The sequence below is a fragment of the Nelumbo lutea genome, chromosome 2 (assembly GCF_056320005.1).
Source record: "Nelumbo lutea isolate HS-2025 chromosome 2, American lotus-T2T, whole genome shotgun sequence".
NCBI lineage: Eukaryota > Viridiplantae > Streptophyta > Magnoliopsida > Proteales > Nelumbonaceae > Nelumbo > Nelumbo lutea.
This window is the reverse complement of record NC_142685.1, coordinates 9,329,017-9,350,659: the sequence shown is the minus strand read 5'-3', so window position 1 is coordinate 9,350,659 and position 21,643 is coordinate 9,329,017. Positions and strand designations below refer to the sequence as shown.

At 39.5% G+C, this 21,643-nt stretch overlaps 1 protein-coding gene across 6 annotated transcripts in view; it reads right to left on the bottom strand.

Annotated features, from left to right (window-relative positions):
• ESP4 (HEAT repeat-containing protein) overlaps window positions 1-21,643 on the bottom strand; it is a 76,853-nt gene that overhangs the window by 39,022 nt on the left and 16,188 nt on the right. For all 6 annotated transcript variants that reach the window (XR_016107314.1, XR_016107311.1, XR_016107313.1 and 3 more), the window contains exons 6-9: window positions 21,010-21,184; window positions 8,678-8,806; window positions 7,976-8,542; window positions 7,191-7,805 (exon numbers count right to left, since the gene is read on the bottom strand). Coding sequence is in view for 2 of the 6 variants with exons in the window: in XM_088970271.1 (XP_088826397.1) it covers window positions 7,191-7,805; window positions 7,976-8,542; window positions 8,678-8,806; window positions 21,010-21,184 (1,486 nt within the window). In the remaining 4 variants the exon portion in view is untranslated. The remainder of the gene's footprint in view (window positions 1-7,190; window positions 7,806-7,975; window positions 8,543-8,677; window positions 8,807-21,009; window positions 21,185-21,643) is intronic.

Sequence of the window (21,643 nt, the reverse complement as noted above, 5' to 3'; positions counted from 1 at the left end):
TTAAGAGGGTGTGCAAGGGCTTAGTCTGAACATGTTGAGGTTGTAGCCCTTAAAGATGGCAGGGTCAACCTTTTTTATAATTAAAATGTGAATTCATTAATCAAAGAGAATAATCTGCTACATGCATCCCTAGGAGAAGCGTGAGGTGCAGCCTCTCCAAGATATTACAACGAAACAAGAAACAATAATAAATTACAGACTTGCACTTGCCCAAAAAAGCTCTTCCCTAGAAACCTCTTGTTTGGCAAGACAGACAGCAAAAGCATTTGCCGACCTACCCATCCATTGGACTCTAATGATCATGTGTCTTGTTAACCATTTAAATTTTTTCATAAGATCCCTATAGCTCCAAGTAGCCAATTGGGGTTCTGCAACCAACCCACAATCACCTTAGAGTCCCCTTCAATCAGTAACTTCTCTATCCCAAATTGGTCAGCGATCTGAGTTCCTTGTACAGCAGCCAACAGCTCAGTCTTTGTAGAATCACCTACTCCCACCGGGCCTGAAAACAGAGATAGGATCTTGCTATCCTCAGTTCTCGAGACTCCTCCAATCCCTGACAATCCCAGATTGCCTCGACTGCTCCCATCAAAGTTCAATTTGATAAAACCTTCTTGAGGAAGGTATCGAAACTGTTGCAGATTTATTTTTATGAGAGGGCAAATTAGCCATTGCAACCCAGCTTCTCCAAAAATCCGCAAAGGAAAACAGAGAAAAGGATTCTAAGGTTTTCAGCCAGTGTATAGCACTAGTGAAGATACACTCCTTTACTGCTGCAAGAATGATTCTAGAATTCCTTTCTTGCCAAATAGTCCACAATGTGGCTGCTTTAATGCATCTCCACATGCATTTCCCTTTTTTTGTTGGCCAAACAAAGGTAGACGAGCTAAACAACAAATTGACTTCTGATAGCATGATAGCAGAACCCACCTGCAACCAAACAAATCAGAAATCCAATCCCACTGAGCTGCAGCAAAGGGGTAGGAGATTAATAAGTGGCAGCAATCCTCACTATGGGCTTTGCACAAAATACACCAGTTTGTGGAAAGACACAAAAAAGGCCTTCTCTTTTGCAAGTTTTCCAAGGTATTAATCTTACCATGGTACACCTCCCAACAAAAGACAGCTATCTTAGGGGGAATAGGTTTGGTCCAAACTTCTCGTACAGGGAAAGACCCAGGCGCATCACTAGAACAAAGGGATTTGAAGAAAGAAGCACACGAAAAAGATCCTTGAGGAGAAGGGGCCCACACTCTCTTATCAGGAGAAGAAGGGTCTAAACAAACACTGCCAACAGTATAAAGCAACTCGGTGACAAAAGGAAGTTCAGCCTCCTATAAACCTCTACGAAAATCAAAATCCCAATTCAAAGAAATAGGGAGGACTGGAGGGGAGAGGAGAGAGGAAATAGGCTCTTTTTTATAAAGGGAAAGAGAGTAAAGAGAGGGGAAAAGGTCTTTGAGAGACAAGTTACCAACCCAAGTATCTTCCCAAAACAGAACTAGAATGCCCGCACAAGCATCATACGTTACACATTGAAGAAATTCGGGGAAAATGCCATGTATTGCCTTCCAAGGAGTTGATAGAGTAGCCCAACGAGATACTCCAGCATCCCAACCTGAATTGAAACAGCCATGAATGCTAACCACCACCGTATGGCAGGGTGAACCTTCCCGAACAAAGCCCATTGTCAGACGAGCCCAATCACAATTCACAGGTCACTAGGCCCAAACTACGTAGCCATTGAATGCCAACTACATCAGCTCCAGATAGCTCCAAGGGGTGGAGGTCCACATGGATGGTGTGTCCTTGGATCATTATCATTTCATTTTTACAGATTTCATAACAAACAATTCTTTGGCCATTAGCTACATGCACTAACAATGGAGAAATGTGGTGTATAGTCATACCTAGCTAATGGGCCAACAATTGGGTGATGAAATTCATAGAAAACCCACTATCAATCAATACAAACACCGGTTGCCCCTGCAACTTGCCCTTCACTCTAATGGACTAGAATGAACATAGGCCCATTAGAGCCTGGAGAGAGATCTCTGGGTTGTCCTGGACCCCTAGTCTGGCCCCTCAAACTTAGTCATATTGACCGCGGGATTAGCACATCCAACCCATCTTTTTCCTCGTACAATTGCATAGTGAAAACTTGATTGGCCTTACACATGTGCCCCGGCGCAAATTTGTCATCACAATTGTAGCATAGCCCCTTCTCCCATCAGGTCTACATCTCAGCCTAGGAGAGTTGCTTGAAGGGCATGTTGGGCCTAATTCCCATGGGCTTAGCCAAATCTCCACTGGGATTGGTCTTGGGTGGAGTCTTAAGGAAAGAAACCAAGGATCAATTAACCCAACTTAGTTGGTCGAGCCACTCCTCCTAGAGCTAGGCCAAACCACTTATGGTCAAAACAGTGGTCAACTGTATAGCTTTCACTTCCATGCGGATATCATCCCTCAGTCCTCCGATAAAACATCCCACCAAAGCCTTTTCTGGCCATTTGAACACCCAAGTAGCAAGCCGCTCGAACTCCAACTAGTAAACCCTAAAGAAGCCGGTCTACTTCAGCCTGAAGAGTTGTTCATCGTAATCTTCATATCCTAAAGGTCCGAAGTGCATACAAAGAGCCTATGCGAACTCCAACCAACCAACCTAAGGATGAAACCTTCTGTACCACTAAAACCATAAATCACCTCTCTGTCCAACTAAATGGAGGCTATGGCAACTCTTCAATGCCCTAGTGTATCATGATACTCGAAGAACCTCCACCTTGAAGATCCAAGGGACTAGATCGCCACTATATTAAGTACGGAAATTAATCTTTATTAACTTCTCATAAGGTGGTGCTCCCATCCAATACCTGTTGTGGTTGGAGCCTTCTATAACACCATCCTTTCAGTTAGACTCCCCCGTCGACTATTGAGAAACCAGAGCGGAGATTGCAGCCTTAAGTTCCTTAAGTTCCGTTGTCACCTAGTTGAGGTTAACCTCCACCTAGTTGATCCAATCATCTGTAGAGGCTGATCTGGTTTGAGGCATGGCTGTAATTCAAGCTTTGACACCAATCTGGTGAGTATTACTCACCACAGGAGCCTCTTCAAGGGAGACTCAACCTCCTAAACAACTGAAAGAGAAAAGAAGATAAGGTAATTTGATTATTTGATGCCCTAAAGGAATTCTTATGGCCTCATATAGTTGGCTCAAACATCACATGATCATGCAACTAAATGGGAAAACAACTTCTAACAGGGAATCTTCCTACATGGCAACTAGAACTTCTTCCTCCTTTCGAACTGATGAGATATTGGAGGTTGAGGGTCCTGCCCACAAAGGAAAATGGACAATGAGTGCATTCTATACAAGGCTTGAAAAAAGGATGAATATAACAAAAGCAAAAAAAATTAAGGAAAGAAAAGAAAGTAGCAATTTTCAGACTTTCACCAAATAAACAAAGGGACAAGATGGAGACTTTCTCTTTTTTTTTTGGAAAATGGTAATGTATTAATCATTTAATCAGGATACATCATACATTTGTATCTCTAAGTACAGTGAAGAGATCCACATCACAAGAAAAACAAAATTTAGAAAACATGGTTTCAAATGTTGCGACATTTCGCAAATGTCGCCCGATATATGTCGATGTCGAGGCTCGCCGACATGAAAATGGATGGTAATATAAAAGTTATATTATTTCAGTCGACATTTCCTATATTTTGGAAATGTCGACCAAATCGGTCCAAGTAACCAAAAAAAAGACAGTTTTCCTATTATGTCGATAGGATGTCGACCGATGTACATTAATAATTCAATATGTTAGTATATTATATTAATATAAATTATTCCATTAATAATTTATATTTAATATTTCAAATAAAATATTTATAAAAAAGAGTTAACAAAAAATAAAAACAAAAGAATAAATTAATTACTTTATAGTATAAAACATAAAATATTTTTCAAGTGATAAAATATTATCTAGTTAGTATTTTTAAAATGTTTATTAAAATCAGAAAATGTATTAAATTTTATAATAAATCATATTCTAAATTTAATATAAAAAATCAGAATAAATTTATTAAATTTATTATAAATTTAGTATTAAAAATCATAATAAATTCATTAAGTTTTATAAGAAATCAGAATCTATCATAATCTTAATACTAAGAAAAGGAGAATCAGTTTATTAAGATTATAATAAAACATAATATATTATAACTTTAATATTTAAAAAATCAGAATAAATGTATTTCTATTTACTAGTGTGAAATAAATATATTGGAATTTATAATAAATCAAAATTAAAAATAAGAAAAGAAAATATCGGATAACCTTGTAAAAACATCAAAATGCAAAATAAATCAGTAAATCGCCATTTACTAATTTCTTATTGATCTTAGTTTCTTAGCCTTATATAAAGGTTGGGAATAAGATAATAGTCTAGAAACATGTATTAATGCTTCTTTTATCATTTTACAAAATATCATTGCATATTTCCACATATTTCATAATATTTCCACAATGTCTCTAATTTTTACAATATTTCCTCGACATTTCCGACATATGCCCTATATTTTGGTAATCGACATTTCCATCGACATCAACATTTTAAACCTTGCTAGATACAAGGGTTATGTATTATAATAGTTTAAAAAGGGAGCAAAAAAAGATATCCTTGAAGAGTTTTCTCAAAAAAAAATAATCCTTGAACAGACTTGCAGCCATCCATGACCATCAAGTGACACCATAATTCATAGATCAGCAGGTAATGAAGGAAAAGCAGCACTATAATTCATTGGGAAAGCAGCCCCATCCTCTCAGGTCAACTGAATAAAGAGTGACTTGGTGGATAATAAGCCCTTCAGGTCTCGTCACCAGATCCTAGAGTCCAGCCTACTGTTGCATGGTTGTTGCCTGTATAGAAGAGAGAAAAGATATCCCATCTCTTCAATTTCCAGTTATTGAAGTCCCTCCTAAATTTTGGACTCCACACATCCATTTTGATAAAAATCCAGGTAATAAATCAGCTACCAATAAATTTCTTTTTACAGCAACTTGAAATAGGCTTGGGAACACACCTCTATGAGTAGCCTATCCGCACATCAGACATCCCTCCAAAAGCTGTTCTTCCATTCCCAATCAATAAATCAATGTACTCTATACCTTTTTTTTATCAGCAAGAAAACTGTTAATTGTGTTAATATGTGAAAGCAAAGTTACAGTAGAGTGGGTGTCCAGTCACCCAAATAAATATACAGAAACCAGAAAGAACAATGCCCAAGAACAAAAAGCTACATTAATTCCAAAAAAAGCTGTTGCCTATAGACCACCTGCTCTGCTAATATGTCAGCCTGCCCATGTATAAGTGGCATTCAGGTCCCTTGACAGGCTTTCTGTTTCCCTTAAAGCATGCCTATAAATCCAAAGTTCATTGCGCCTAGTAGTGGTCCAGGATACAACCAGTTTTGAACCACCTTCAACTTCAAAGTTTTTGAAGTTTGATTGCTTCGCAAATCTTAGGCCTTGTAACAATGCCATCAGTTCAGCCTTCAGTGAATCTCCTACCCCTATAGGTCCCAAACACAGCCATCACCACTTGAAAAGTCTCTAAACACACTACCAATACCTGTCATTCCCACATTTCCCATGGATCTCCCATCAAAATTTAGTTTCATTTTATTACTTGCTGGGGGCTTCCATTCCATTACCTTTCTTTCCTTTTCTTTGGAAGAATGTACCACTTCATTCCACGCCTTTATTATATCAACCACTACAAAGATTTGGACAAGATCAAGGGTTTTTATCCATGTGCAACTTTTATTTTTATAGTCTCCATAATTACCTCCTTCAACCCGTATTTCTCATTGAAAATTCATGCACTCCTTTCCTCCCAAATAGTCCACACCACGGATAATGTACTCTATACCTTTAACAAATCTAGGAAGATTTTACTGATTCATCTCCAAACGGAACACCCAAAAGGTTGGACAAGATGGAGTCTTACCACTATAAATCTATAAAGCAGGAAGTAGGACAATACAAAATAACAACACAGGCACTTTAAAACATCTGTTGTAGTTAAATAGCTTGGGTGTTCATACAGGTGATCAAGTGGTTTGTATGCTTGTGGTTGAGAATTAAGACAAAGCAACTCCAAGGCATACTAGGGTTTTGAGCAAAGTGAGAGAAGGAGAGCAAGAAGAAGAGAAGGAGAAGAAAGACAAGAGGAGAACGTTTTACTTAGAACAGGGGCTTTATCCCCTTTTTTCTTTTTGTACAATTTTATTTTTTATTAAAATACTGTTGATATTTAATGTTTTTGATGGTCCAAATATAACATAGGCCCAACAATAAAAGAATACAAAAGTTAAGCTCGGTTGTTATATGCATTTCATAAAAAACTAGGTTAATTCTGTATGTGTTCTGAACTTTATATTGCTTATTTGCTTGGTTTATTACTACACTACCAATTTGCCATACAAGAATTGATTGTATTGCATGTTGTATCTTGTATGCAATATTGAAATTAACTGAAAGAACTAGTGATTTAGTATATTAACACCATTACCTGACTTTTATTGTTCTTTCAATTTACAGCAATAAAAAGGGATAAACAAGCTCACTGTCAACAAAGAAAAACATTCTGAAAATCCTTGTTTTGGTCGAAATCCATCATTTAGGTTGTTCTAAGCAGACATCTAGGCAAATGAATGATTGATAAGGCACTCTTTAGTCACCTAGAATCACCAATATGCCTTGACAACAATTGTTGAAAACAAATAATTGTTTTTAACAAATGTGGAATGTAAACAAACCCAAAAAGTACTTTAATAGAAATTTCGTCCACAAGCTAAAAGTTCATTTTATCTGGAAGTTAGAGCCACTATCAGTGACTAAAAACAGAGATACTAAAATATCTACTTTAATGCTCAATCCTGAGCAAAAATATAAGCATATAAAAGCCAACAACAGAAAATACAAAAAGTGCTAAATGCTAAAAGACATCAAGTAAAGCTAATAAACATAAGTAAAGCCAATAACAGCAAATTTTATTTTAATACCAAAACCAACAGAAAATACAAAAGTGCTAAATACCAATAAACATTAAGTAAAGCTAAGAGAACGTTGAAATATCAAACTTTAATATAAAATTCAAGACAGTAGATTCATTTAGGCTTACTACCTCTACACCCAAATAAGCAAGCAAAGAAAAGCGGATTTGTGATCCTCCCGATACTGTTGTTTGTTTGTAAGCTTCAATAATGCGCAAAAATGCTGATTTTTGCAGATGATCCTTCTGTTCATCAGTAAGGATGACTACAGGTGCAGCCATCTTAGGAAGAACATAATGGTTAGGCAAACTCACAGAAGTTGCTGTTGCATGAATTATGCTACTATTGGAATCTGCGATGGCCAATTTTGGGCTTAGTTCCTCAGACCCAGTTGGAATGCAACCAGACAAAGGATTATCCATAATGGGCATTCTATCAGAACTTGTAACTTGCTCTTGATCTGCACTTAGTAAGTCAGTGGAGGACAGATGAGAAGCATCTAGTGTTTCAGGCACATCACTACGGGTGGCAGAATCTAGACCAGGTATCTCACCATCCAGATTCCCCATATCATGTATCACTGAAAGAATAGTTGAACTGCTCTTCTCCACTCCAGATGGAACTACAACATCAGAAGAAACCGATTCACTAATTGGAGTTGATGCTTCAGTCACATCATTTACTACACATAACGAAGCACTATCAGTTATAGCATCTGTTTGATGTTCATCCTCCCATTGAGGTTTCTGCAATTTATGGGAAAACAAGGACAACTCTCAATATGCTAGAAATTGCAGAACTAATTTGGTTCAACTTAAAAGAAAAGCAAAACTGAGAGAAAAGCAGCTAAGACATAATCCTTGGAACATGGAAAAAAAAAAAAAAAACATGATTGAAAACCAAAGAAATAACATACCACTACATCAAGTGATATTGATGGTTGAGCATTTAACAGTGATGCAATCTTCGGTAATGCACTAGAAAGTGAAAAAGCATCTGACAATGATGGCTGTAAGAGTGAGGTATTTCCACCAACCATGCTTAAGACAGAGCCAATGTTTATCACAGGCTCATCATCCCCATCAGCTTTTGGACGAGTTGAAGGAAGATGACGCATATTAGCCATTACTACTTCAGCTAGCAAATCGGCAGAGATGCTTGAAATAAGTATCTCCAAGGATCCAACAGCCTTTTCTCCTTGTGCAACCAAGGCACCAAACATAGCAACAAGTTGCTGCACAGGCCCTGTAAGTCCATCTCCAGTGGAAGCCCTTGATCCAATCAAAGGATTGTCATCCTGGTTTAAATCAGAATTCTTCTGTGGCTCTTTAGTGGACTCCTCTGAGACAGTAGGTGTTGGTCTGGCTCGTTTGCCAGATATTTCTTCATCTTTTACCATATCACTGATATCTTGAATAATGGGTCTTTTCCTCCCCGGATCTATCGGTGCTGCATCACATGCTTTCATTAAAGGCTTCTCTTCCTGTAAGTGTACCCTCTAATTACCAGTAAACTCAGAAAAAAGACACATACCCATTTAAATGTACACATAACTATATAATGCATGCAAAATATAATCCTGCCAACAAAGCCAGATTTGAAACAAATGTGATGTTACCTTGATGGGATGCGACTCACATGTCCAATCTTCTGTATGTCCACTAATCTTTCTAACTTGTTGAAGAGCTTCTTCTGCCAATTCTCCTGCCTTCATTTCTTTAAGGGCACTAACCAGACGATCCCGCCACTGCACATCAAACAAAAACAAGATAGATGAGTTGCTCATATAAACACAAAATAATTGAAACAGAATATACATTGTGCGTTTTTACCAAAAATCAAGTATATTGTAGGTCATCAAGAATTCAAAATTAATTATTAGTTCAACTGACAAGATAAAGTATAAAAAAGAGATAAACAGAGGTGGCAGTCAAATTTTGCAAAACTATAAATTACAGATAGACAAAGAGTGATAGCAGTCAAACTTGGAATAAAATGAGTGTGGGAACCAAGGGATTAGAATCCAAAACTGTCTAATGGTAAATTTTTCGAATTGTATAGAAAGAATCAACAGGAACTAAGGCTTCTTTTTTTTTTTTTGAAAGGTAAAGTAATTTTATTGAAGAATGAAGAAAAGATACAGAAGAAGTCAGTCCAAAATGGGAATGACTAGAAGTAACAGAAGTTACAGCCGCTAAAGGGACTGAGATCTAAGCTCCTAGAATACATTTACATGATTGATACTGAAGTAACAGCAACCCAAGACACCAACTTACTGACTGCACACTGCACAATCTCATCAGGATTTTTCTTTTTGTTGCTGAAAATTCTGCTATTTCTTTCATTCCAGATAGCCCAAAGCACAGCTGCGGGGATGGCCTTCCACCACCAGCTTTCCTTTTTTTCTTCAAACCCCTGATTTTCCAGCAACATAGGAGATCTTTGACAGAATTCGGCATAACCCAACAAACCCCCACAGCACTAAGAAAGTGAAGCCACACCTGGGCAGTTACTGGGCAGTGTAAACATAGATGATCTGTAGTTTCAGGCTGCTGATCACAAAGACCACAAGAGATGTCTGATACTTGAACTCCTCTTCTTACAAGATTGACTCTAGAAAGACATTTGTTGAGGGCCATGACCCACAATAGGAAGTTGACTTTTGAAGGGCTAATTTGATTCCAAATCTGTTTTTTTGGAAAGTTCACAGCACCTGAACTATTAAGCTTGAGAGCCATAGATTTAACCGAAAACTACCCACCTCCGTTCCACTTCTTCCTTTCATCCTCCAAACTGGTATCACTACATTGATCCTGTAATGTAGCCAGCAGGACCAATACCTCTTCCAATTCCCAGTCATGCAAATTCCTTCGAAACTGAGGAGCCCAAGTTACCCCCTTCTCCGAGTCGGAGTATGAATCAGCAACCGAGGCATCCTGATTTGCAGCACAATTAAACAGAAGGGGAAAGAACTCAGACAATGAATTCTCCTGGCACCAAGAATCCTTCCAGAATCTGGTTCTGTCTCCGTTACCAACTTTGAAGATTAGACCTTCACCAAAAGGGGGGAAGCATTTCATAATGCCCTTCCAAATGGAACAGCCCCAGTTTGGGAGGTAGTCCAAAGATCTCCAATCTCCCTTGGCCACCCCAAATTTAGTTGCATTCAGATTTATCCACCAGGCATTTCTTTCTTTTGCAAATCTCCAAATGCACTTACTAAGGAGAGACAGGTTAAAGTTCTTGATTTCCCTTACTCCTAGCCCTCCTTCCTCAATGGGAAGACATATCTGATCCCACTTGACCAGATGATTTTTTCTCTTCCTCCCAACCTTTCTAGAGAAAATCCTTTTGTAATTTTTCAAATTTCTTAACAACTTTAGATGGAATGGGAAAAAATGAACCAAAAATAAGTGGGAAGATTAGTCAGAGTGCTTTTCAAAAGTGTAACTCTACCCCCAAAGGAAAGATATTTGGCCTTCCAGGAAGAGAGTTTATTCTCCACTCTTTCAACAATTGGATCCCAAATAGCGGAGACATACATTTAGCACCTAGGGGAAGGCCCAGATATTTGACAGGAAGGAACTCCACCTAGCAAGCCATCAAACTAGCACACTCCTCCACATTAGGCACTTGTCCCACTGGAATTATCAAACTTTTATTAAGGTTAACCTTCAGCCCCGTGTCAACTTCAAACCAATTGAGAATCCCAAGAAGTGTTTCCAATTGCATAGGGGAGGCATCAATGAAACAAAGTGTATCATTTGCAAATTGTAGAATGTTGACCTTTTCGCCCCCTGGCTTGATTGCAAAACCTTCCCACAAGCCAGACTTTGCAGCCCTCAGGCTAAAAAGAGTGAGAACTTCAGTAACACAAATGAACAACGAAGGAGAAAGAGGGTCTCCTTGCCTCAGCCCCCCGGAGCTCTCAAAAAACCTTGCTGATTGTCCATTAATAAGAATAGAAAATTTGGGAGTAGATATACATACTTTCATCCAATTTCTCCATTTTTCCCAAAGTCCACCCTTTCCAACACAAAATCCAAGCATCTCCAATTGACAGGGTCATAGGATTTTTCAATATCCAGTTTGCAAACTAGTCCTGGAGTTCCCTCTCTCTTTCTAGAATCTATCAACTCATTAGCAATTAAAACTGAATCAAGCATTTGTCTTCCCGGTACGAAAGCACTTTGGTTGTCAGATATTACACAGTTCACCACCTTCTTCATCCTTTCAACCAATACTTTATTTAAAGTTGTCTTCCCGAAACTAAGGCTTCAAATAGAAGGATTTGTCTAGAAAAAACTAAAGTTACTTTCCGTACATCACTCATGATGATAAACAAATAAAGCATGCATTCCCCCAGGCCCCAGTCAACTCAGAAAAACCTTGCCACAACTATTTGGGATGGGCAAATAGCTTGGCAAGCACAATGGCCAAACAAAGGGTGACTGTAGATCAGCTATTTTGAAGACTATTTCATAATGGTTTTTGTTAATTGAGAGGAAAAGGGTTAGTTAGCAGATAAACCATGCATACTTCCAGTATGCCCCTCAACACTACACATCCATAGGGCAAACTGGATTCTCCCAAATCCCAATTCAAATTTCTTTAGCCATTATTGTTTTACTCCACTGACTTCGGGCTGTTCATTCCATCTCCAATGGATATCAACACCACCTAGCATTTACTACGATTTCGTAGCATTGTCAATCAATATTCTTTAACGGGTAATGGTAATTATATTAAGCACAATATTCAAAAATGAAGGAAGCTCGAAGCCCTCTACAAAATGATTTTACATGGTTAATCAGCCAATCATGCACCTGCAAGAAGCGATCAGCAGCAAATCCAAGGGCATAGAAAGGCTAGGGGCAGACTAAAAAGGACATGGGTTGTAGTAAGAAATGATTTTAACGCTCAAAATTTAACAATGGATATGACACTTAACAGAACAGAATGACAAGACAGGATCATGTAAAAGAATGGGCATAATTCTTGAATCCAAAAAAAAACATTAAAAATGATTGAAATTAAATGGTTACCAAAACATTTTAGGTTGAAACCCTCAAATCCCTTCAAAACAGACAACAATAAAACCATTTCTCTTTTAATTTTTCCTTACAACTGCTTCCAGATAGGGCATCCTCCCAACAAAGTTGTGCAATTTGTGTTCCTTCCAAATGCACCAGCATAGTGCAAAAGACAAAATATTCCAAATTATATTATGATAACCCTGTTTGCAGAATTCTCAGCCACAAGATGGCAAGGACCACAAGTTCCATGGAACTAGCCATTCTCTTTTGAAGAATGCACAAGAAGAAGACCAGAAAATATTGGTAGGTACAATAGATGAAAGGATGTAGAATGGATTTATTAATTATGCCACGAATGGAGCAGCTGAGAAATATTTTTCTTTTAAACATGGTTCCCTTTCCTCTTGATAATTGTTCCTTTTTACTTTTTGGATTGGTTTAATAATTGCTTGCTTCCCACATGGATACAAAAGGGCTAATATTATAAGACCCTACAAGCATGAAAGCATGCACAACTTTTTTCCATCTTTAGTTAGTAACAAATGTAGCATATTTATGAAAGAAAGACACTCAGAGAGGAAAAGGAAAAGCATTCCCAAGATGGCAGGAGAAAAAACAAAAATCTGTTTGTTTAGTCATCTCATGTTTGTTAAGTACCTTGCTTATGTGGCAGTTTTATTAGAGATACTCTGCCCCACACTTAAGTAAGGGCAGTTTAGTCTTTGTGAATGTTATTAGCACCTAATAAATATTAGGGGGTCGAATGAATAGTGAATCAATGAGTTTCAACTAAACCCTCCTGTTCTCTCTTTCTCTTTTCTTCTTCTTCATCTTCTTCTTCCTTCTCTCCTGGTTCGGGTTACTGTAGCTGCATTCGAAACATGGTATCAGAGCAAGGTTCCTGACCTGCTTCAGTTTGTAAAGCATCTTGGCTGTGTTCGTGACACATTCTTCTTCATTTCTGGTTAGTTAATGGAGAGAACTGGTTCGCCCTAGGTCTGAGCCATCACAGCTCGTTTCTCTCTGCTGCGCACAGTCTTCTTCATCAAGGAAAGTGATTTCAGCAGTGAATGGTTGGTTGATACTCTCAAAAGAAGGTTGGTTATCTAGTCATTTTGTGTTGCTGGTATTTCTGGGTAGAAACCCTTCAAGAATCAGTTAGTACTGATTAGAACCTAGAGAACTAAGTTCATTGTTGCCCTAGAACGGGTTGTGTACAGTAGCCGAATGGTGTAGGGGCTGTTGTAAGTGGTCGAGTGGGTTAGGGCTGCTGCGGGTGGCCAAGTGGTGTAAGGTGTAATGCAGTGACCTTGCCGAGTTCTTTGTGGTTGTGTAATGCCCTCATGTGTTAAAGAAATCTGAACTGGGCGTGGCAGATTTGATTGTGTTATGGTGCTTGTGGTGCACAACTTTTATTGAGTGGTTGGAAGAGGGCCTACATGTGATTAGTGCGTGCTAAATTGATGCTTATGTGGTTCATGGGTTTGTGAAGTCAGCAGTAGTGTGAATAAGAACAAGGCGCGGGCTCTCACTATTGTGTTTAGGGACTGCAATAGGTGCTGAAATATCAAACTGTGAATAACATCAGTCAGCTTGTAGCTGAGAAGTCAGGTTAGAGGTAACTGTGAAAGAGTACAATGGCAGCAATAGATGGGTACAATGATCAGAAACCTAGTGTGGTGATTTCCCCCGACTACCTAGGGGTACAGATGACCTCAATTAAACTGAATGGGGAAAACTACGTTCCATGGGCTAAATCTATGGAAGTTTTTCTCAAGGCAAAGAGGAAAGTGAAGCATGTAAAAGATGAGAAGCCACCAGCTCACTCTCCAGGGTTTGATGATTGGGAACAAGAAGATGCTAAAATCATGACTTGGTTGTGGAATAGTATGGAGCCTAAAATTAGTGCCAACTTCATGTTCCTTGATACGGCTAAGGATATATGGGAGCATGCCAATAAGCTATATTCTGGACAAGATAACACAACAAGAGTATATCAGTTTTATCAGGCGTACTTTGATTTACAACAAGGAACCAAAACACTAGAAGAGTACTATGCCTACATGAAGAATATAAGAAATGAACTCAATGTCTATCATCCCCTCACTCCATATATTAAAGTTCAACAACAGCAAAGGGAACAACTAGATGTTACAAGATTCTTGGTGGGGCTGAAATCGGAGTATGAACCAATTAGAGCCCAAATATTAGAGAGTTCCACCCTTCCTACACTTGAGGAAGTATTCTCACGACTTCGCAGAATTTCTTTGGGACAGACAGAGAACCCCACACAGTCTGATAGATCAGCACTTGTAATAGCTAGAGGAGGTGGACACAGTACAAAAAGGGGAGGACATGCCTCCCGAGGTGGCCGTGGCAATTCCATGATTGGTCGGGGTGGTCGTGACTCGGAGGGAGGCTGTGGCAGAGGGAAGAATAACTCTGCAAAGAAGTGTACTCATTGTGGTAGGGAAGGACACAGTTAATTTCTGTTATGACCTACATGGCCCTCCCTCCAAATGGGCTAATCATGTTGTAGTAGGTGAGGTTGACATCAGTGACAGTAAACAGACAGACCGTACTCCTCTCCCATCTACATCTACTTCTGGGAGGGAGATGGTGAGTGTACCGCGTGATGAGTATGAACGGTTCCTTCAAACTACTTCACAGCATACCACTGCCACACTTGCCCAATCAAGTATTGCTTGCATGTCATCTAAAACCTCTCCCTGAATTATTGACTCTAGAGCCTCAGATCATATGACCGAGACTCCAGGTGTGTTATCTTCTCTTTCTGAAACCTCCACATCACAAACCGTTACAGTTGCCAATGGGTCCTCATCTCCCATCTGTGGTGTTGGTAATGTTGGCATGGCTTCTGTGCCCTTATCATTTGTTTTATATGCACCTAAGTTTCCATTCAATCTTATGTCTGTTAGTAAAATGACCAAAGCTCTTAATTGTTCTATTACCTTCTTTCCTTCCACTTGTATTTTTCAGGATCTCAAGACGGGGAAGAAGACTGGTGGGGGGCATGAAGCTGGTGGATTGTATTATCTTGACGGTGGTGGATCTTCAATTGCTCTTTAGTCCTCACTTACTCCTCTACAATGGCATTGCCGACTAGGACATCCATCTCTCAAGGCTCGCAAGATTTTGGTTCCGTCATTGAGTCATTTGTCAGTTTTGCAATGTGAGTCATGTCAGTTTGGGAAACATCGTCGTGTGTCCTTCAATCCAAGAGTTGAGAGTCGTATGTTGAGTCCTTTTTCTTTGGTTCATTCAGATGTTTGGGGTCCAATCAAAATAAAGTCTTATAATGGGTACAAGTATTTTGTCTCCTTTATTGATGATTGTTCAAGAATGACATGGATTTACTTAATGAAAGAAAAAAGTGAATTGTTTTCCATTTTTCAAAAATTCCATGCTGAAATACGCACACAATTTGGTGTTCCAATCAAAATTCTTCGTTCAGATAATAGATGTGAATACTTTCTTACTTCATTTCAATAGTATTTAGAACAGCATGGCATTGTTCATCAGACCTCATGTGCATTCACCCCTCAACAAAATGGTGTATCTGAACGGAAGAACCGTCAGCTTCTTGAAACTGCTCAGTCTATTCTTCATCACATGAATGTTCCTAAACGGTTTTGGAGTGATGTTGTACTCACTGCATGTTTTCTCATTAATTGGATGCCCTCTTTCATCCTTCATGGTCAGTCCCCCTTCTCTACCTTGTTTCCCGCTTTATCTCCATTCCCATTAACTCCTTGTGCCTTTGGTTGTGTGTGCTTTGTCCACAATCTGAGTCCTGGAATAGACAAGCTAGATGCATGCTCAATTAAATGTGTCTTCCTTGGCTACTCACGGACTCAAAAAGGGTACAAGTGTTATAATCCCATTACCCGAAAGTGCTATGTCTGCCCTGATGTCACCTTTTTTGAGTCTGTCCACTTCTTCTCAAGTCTTGAAGCACCTTTGTCTCCACCCGTACTTCCTCTTCCTCTTCCTGTCATTGATCTCGTTCCAGATGTTGTTGTTGGAGTACACTCATCACCTCGTCCAATGCAAATCACCACTGAACGGCCACCAATCCGGCAAGTGTATACACGTCGAACGACACCAGCCCCTCCTCCAGCTTCTACCTCATCTACGGATCTTCTCATGGCTCCTATTGTTGAACCTTCAGACTTTGACCTACCCATTGCCTTACGGAAAGGTAAACGTAGTTCTACCCTCCATCACATTTCCAATTTTGTTTCATTACCTCGTCTTTCTACCTCACATCGCCAATTTGTTTCATTTTTGTCCTCTATTTCCATACCTAACAATGTTCGAGAAGCTCTTAGTTCACCTGGGTGGCGACAGGAAATGGAGGAGGAACTTTCTGCTCTTCAACATACTCAAACATGGGAACTTACTACTCTCCCACCTGGTAAGCATGTTGTGGGTTGTAAATGGGTGTATACTGTGAAATACTTGCTAGATGGCAGTGTGGAACGTTTGAAAGCCAAACTTGTTGCTAAAGGTTACTCACAGTTGTATAGAATGGACTACATGGATACATTCTCTCCAATGGCTAAGATTGGTTCTGTTCGTGTACTAATTTCCCTAGCAGTTATGTATGATTGGCCTCTGTTTCAGCTTGATATAAAAAACGTCTTCCTCCATGGTGATCTTGTGGAGGAGGTATATATGGAGCAAACACCTGGGTTTGTTGCTCAGAGGGAGGATGGTAAGGTATGCAGATTGAAGAAGGCAATTTATGGGTTGAAACAATCACCGCGTGCTTGGTTCGGGAAGTTCAGTGAAGTGGTGAAAAGTTTTGGAATGAAGCAATGCTAGGTTGATCACCCAGTGTTCAGCTATGACTCAGAAGCTGGGAATATCCTATTAGTGGTCTATGTGGATGATATTGTCATTACTGGCAGTGATAAATTGGAGATTGGCAAATTAAAAGTATTTCTGCAAAATCATTTCCAAACAAAAGATCTTGGAACATTAAAGTATTTCTTGGGAATAGAAGTTGCCAGGTCAAAACAAGGTGTAAATCTGTGCCAAAGAAAATATGTTCTTGATCTATTGGAAGAAACAGGACTATTAGGTGCAAAACCTGTTGAGACCCCTATGGAACCAAATTTTAAGTTGAGCAATGATACAGGAGAAGTATTTGAAGATCCTGGAAGGTATAGACGACTAGTGGGGAAGTTGAACTATCTGACTATCACGAGACCTGACATATCCTTTGCAGCCAGTGTAGTGGGCCAATTTCGTATACCTCACTGGGATGCAGTTCTTAGAATTGTACGGTATCTGAAAGGAGCTCCAGGCCGTGGACTATTGTATAAACCAGGAGGAAAACTTGAAGTAGTGAGGTATACAGATGCAGACTGGGCAGGCTCAGTGAATGATAGAAGATCTACTACAGGCTATTGCACATTCCTTTGAGGAAATCTTGTGACGTGGAAGAGTAAAAAGCAGACAGTTGTGGCCAGAAGTAGTGCTAAAGCTGAGTATAGGGCCATGGCACATACTACCTGTGAGTTAGTGTGGTTGAGGAATCTTCTACAAGAAATTGGGTTTCACATGGATAAACCTATGAGACTGTATTGTGACAACGAAGCTGCACTCCATATCTCATCCAATCCTGTATTTCATGAGAGAACAAAGCATATAAAGATTGATTGCCACTTTGTGAGGGAGAAGGTCCTTGCTAGAGAGATAAACACAGAACATGTGGGCTCAAATGATCAATGGGCAGATTTGTTTACAAAAGCTCTAAGCTCAGGGAAGGTGAACTATCTATGTAACAAGCTGGGATTATATGACATATTCTCCAGCTTGAGGGGGAGTGTTAAAGTGAGCCAAATAGGGGTAGTTTAGTCATCTCATGTTTGTTAAGTACCTTGCTTATGTGGCAGTTTTATTAGAGATACTCTGCCCCACACTTAAGTAAGGGCAGTTTAGTCTTTGTGAATGTTATTAGCACCTAATAAACATTAGGGGGTCGAATGAATAGTGAATCAATGAGTTTCGACTAAACCCTCCTGTTCTCTCTTTCTCTTTTCTTCTTCTTCATCTTCTTCCTTCTTTCCTAGTTCGGGTTACTGTAGCTGCATTCGAAACAATAAGGAACAATTTCATCATTTGATTTTCCTCCCAAAAAAGGATAGCTTGTATGATATTGTCCCTTTCTCCCCAGGGCTGAGAGAAACACGCCTATGCATTACTGGCTTCTATTAAGAGGGACAGTAATGAGCAAAAAGTTCGCCATATAGACTAGTAAAATTGAATGATGCTAATATGCTTTGCATCCAGATGCCAGAGTGAACATCTCGTCCAGATAGATGTTGAGATTGCTTAACTCTCATTGAACTTGATATGAAGTTTTCATTGATTTGTGTGAAGGGGTGCCTGAAAGGGTAAGATGGTTAGAGAGTTTCTTAGTTGGTCGTTTTGTTAATTCTGAGCCAAATGAGGAGGATGTTTTGAGTTGGGTCAGATGGGAGTGGAGCTTGAAAGAATTTGCTCAACTATGAAAGCTTAATGCAGGTTTCTTTCTCTTCATCTTGAGCAGCAAGGATGAGGCAGATGAGGACCTAGAGCGAGAATGGGGGTCTAGGAGCCTGGTGTAGAATAATGTCTTTGGGATTCATGCCTGGAATCTGCAAATGTTCCACGCCATGAGGGACATCTGTGGTTGTTTCAGAAAGGTTGATGCTCACACTAATAGATTGGAGAAATTGGTAGTAGCAAGAATCCTAATCAAAGTTGGGGATGTTCACCTGGTTTTGGCATGCTTGGCTTTAAATTTTGCAACGGAATGGTATGATTTGAGGTTGGTGGTTGAAGGTTGTATCCCGCAACACTCTTTCGTTGAGATGGTGTCGGATTTGCTTGGTCAAACTCAAGCATTTAACAACCAAGTTGAGATTGGAGGGGAGCTGAATGGTCAGGTGAATAGGAGGATGAAGGAGGAAAACAAAGGGAGCGAAAGAGTCAGGAAGCTGGAGAGTCATTCAAAGGTTGGAGAAGAGGAACTTGGGAGGTCGAGAGTAGAAATGGAATTTCAGGGAATGAAAAAAGAGAAACATTTTTAATGGGGGCCATGAGGTGGGGGAGCTCAAGAAAGAGGATACTATCAAAATCTTCGAGTGACGAAAATGAACAGTCGAGATGGAACTTTAGAGGTGTTAGGAAGCTTCCTAGGGCCCACATTAAAAACAGGGAAGTGGTAATGTGGTATTTTACTTGGGTGGTTCAAACTTTGGGAGGCATTTCAGTAAAAGGTGTTTAGGTGTTAAAACTTCTTTTGCTTTTAAAGACATGGTGCCCATCGTAGAGGAAGAGGTAAAAGGGAACCAAGGAGCAAGAAATGTCATCAGGTAGTTCCTAACTCCGAATGCTCTAGTCTTAGGAAGGAAGGTTTGTCCAGTGATCCCTTGAAGTTTGCAAGCTCTAGTGTTCTCAAAAAAGCTCGATGTTCTAAGCCTGGGTCAAAACCAAAGAACTATTCTGAAGGTAAGTTAATCTGGTACAATTCTGTGTCTCATCCTTATTCATAGCCGTTGGATTATACTCCTGCTCTGGTATCGATCCAGGAGAGCAGGGCCAATGTTGAAGATACGTGTTCTAGATGTACTAGAGGGTGGAAATGGAATTTGGGGATGCACTTGTTGTGGGAACAAAGGCAATGGGGGAGGTGGTTGAGAAAGAAACCAAGGAGGAAGAAGGAGGTGACAAGGATTTGGGTTGCGATCTGATAGGGGGCGAGGGTGAAGTGGTGTTTGACGCCATTGATCTGGATCAATCTGACTTGCCAGAGCGTGAGGCCAAATTTTTGGTGTCTAAAAGCTGGGAGTCGATTTGGGCTGCAAGGGGAAGAAGGCTATGCTGACCAAGAGTGGTGCTACTAAAGAGGAACCAAAGAAAAACAAAGACCCAGGGAATTTTAACATTGTTCACGTCACAAAGGTCGCTTTGAGGCTGAAAGAAGGTCTGGTTGGGGCAGGGCCGACTAATAAATATAAGATTTATAAGAGAAGAGGAGTCGAATTCAGACCTCTTAACCACAAAGTCCTCTTTTGGAGATGGTGTTTTGCAAAAGGGGTTTGGGAATTGATCTGCACGCCAGTCCCTTAAGAAGAGGTTAGGGAGGAGATTGGTGGTTCAGAGGAGAAGGATAAAAAGGACAGGTGATATTGTGGCTTCTGTCAAGGTGCTTCCAAAGAAGAGGGAAACAAAGAAAGGAAGCGTGTACTTGAAGCAAATAGTTGATAGAAAGGTGGAGATTGGCATGTCTTTGGGCCTGTTCTTCTTGGGAGGCAAGGGCTTTGCTAGAAGAGCTTTTGAAGAATTTGAGAGGAGAAAGAAAGAAGAAAGCCTAAGAAAAGCTTTTGAAGAATTAGGGGGAGAAATTTGGAATGAGAAAGGAGGGGAGGAAGAGTTTGGAGAGGTGGAGGACTGAAGAGAGTCTCAAGTGGAGGAGTCTTGGTTAATTGTTGCTCCGGTGCTGTGCAAGGCTGATATCTTTCTTTGCACTGCAAGCTGTTTAATTTGGTATATGTTTTCGTTTGAGCTGTGCTATGGGGTGTTGCCTTAACACCTTCTCTGGGTGTAATCAGCTCTCTTTTTCCTTTAATATAGTTTTACTTTTACTTTTGAAAAAAAAACTAAATATTATTCACAAAAATTAATTAACAATGTTAACAACGCAACAAAAAAATTAAAAATGCATGAGCAAGATGAGAGAATGAGTAATCACCAACAAGCAGGTCCATGTAAGGTCACATTAGTAATCATCAAATGAGAGAAAGAACCTCTCCAGTTTTTATACCAAAAAAAAAAAAACAAAACAAAACAAAACATCTAATGCAAACTTCCTATACAGAAATTAAGGGCAAAAGAATACCGGCACAGCACCAGGGTGTGTACATTTCAAGCAAGAGAGGAAAGCATTCTTCAGAGCATGATATGCACCAGAAATCAGCACCCCTTTGGTAACAAACCTTGATGGATCCAAACTAAGTAAAACCGGTAAAATGCGCCCATAAAATGCAGGCCTTTTCTTTGCAATAACTGAAACACTGGCAAGCACAAAATCAGGCACAATAAGGAACAGGTTAAGAAATGAAAACAAAACTCAAATACCAAAAACATAGAATATAGAAGCAAAAGAAAAGCAGTCAACAAGATTGTCATGAAGGTAGAGAGGAGAGGTAATTCTTGAAAGGAAGAACAAATGATTTGCTGACTAAAAGGCAAAGAAGTAAATCTTTCGGTTTAGCCATATCAGATGGCCCCTATATGGCCAAACCGAATGACTTACCACTTCGTCTTTTAGTCAATAAATCATTAAGTGGATTGTGAGTTCCTTATTGGCTGATGGCACATTGGTTGATTAATATACCCCCAAATATTTTATTATATGGCTATTTTATCCACTAAAAGACAAAACAGTAAGCCATTCAATTCAGCCATTATCAAGTAGTCCATTAAATAATGTATATATTATAACCATCTGACTTGTACAATTTCTAAAGCTT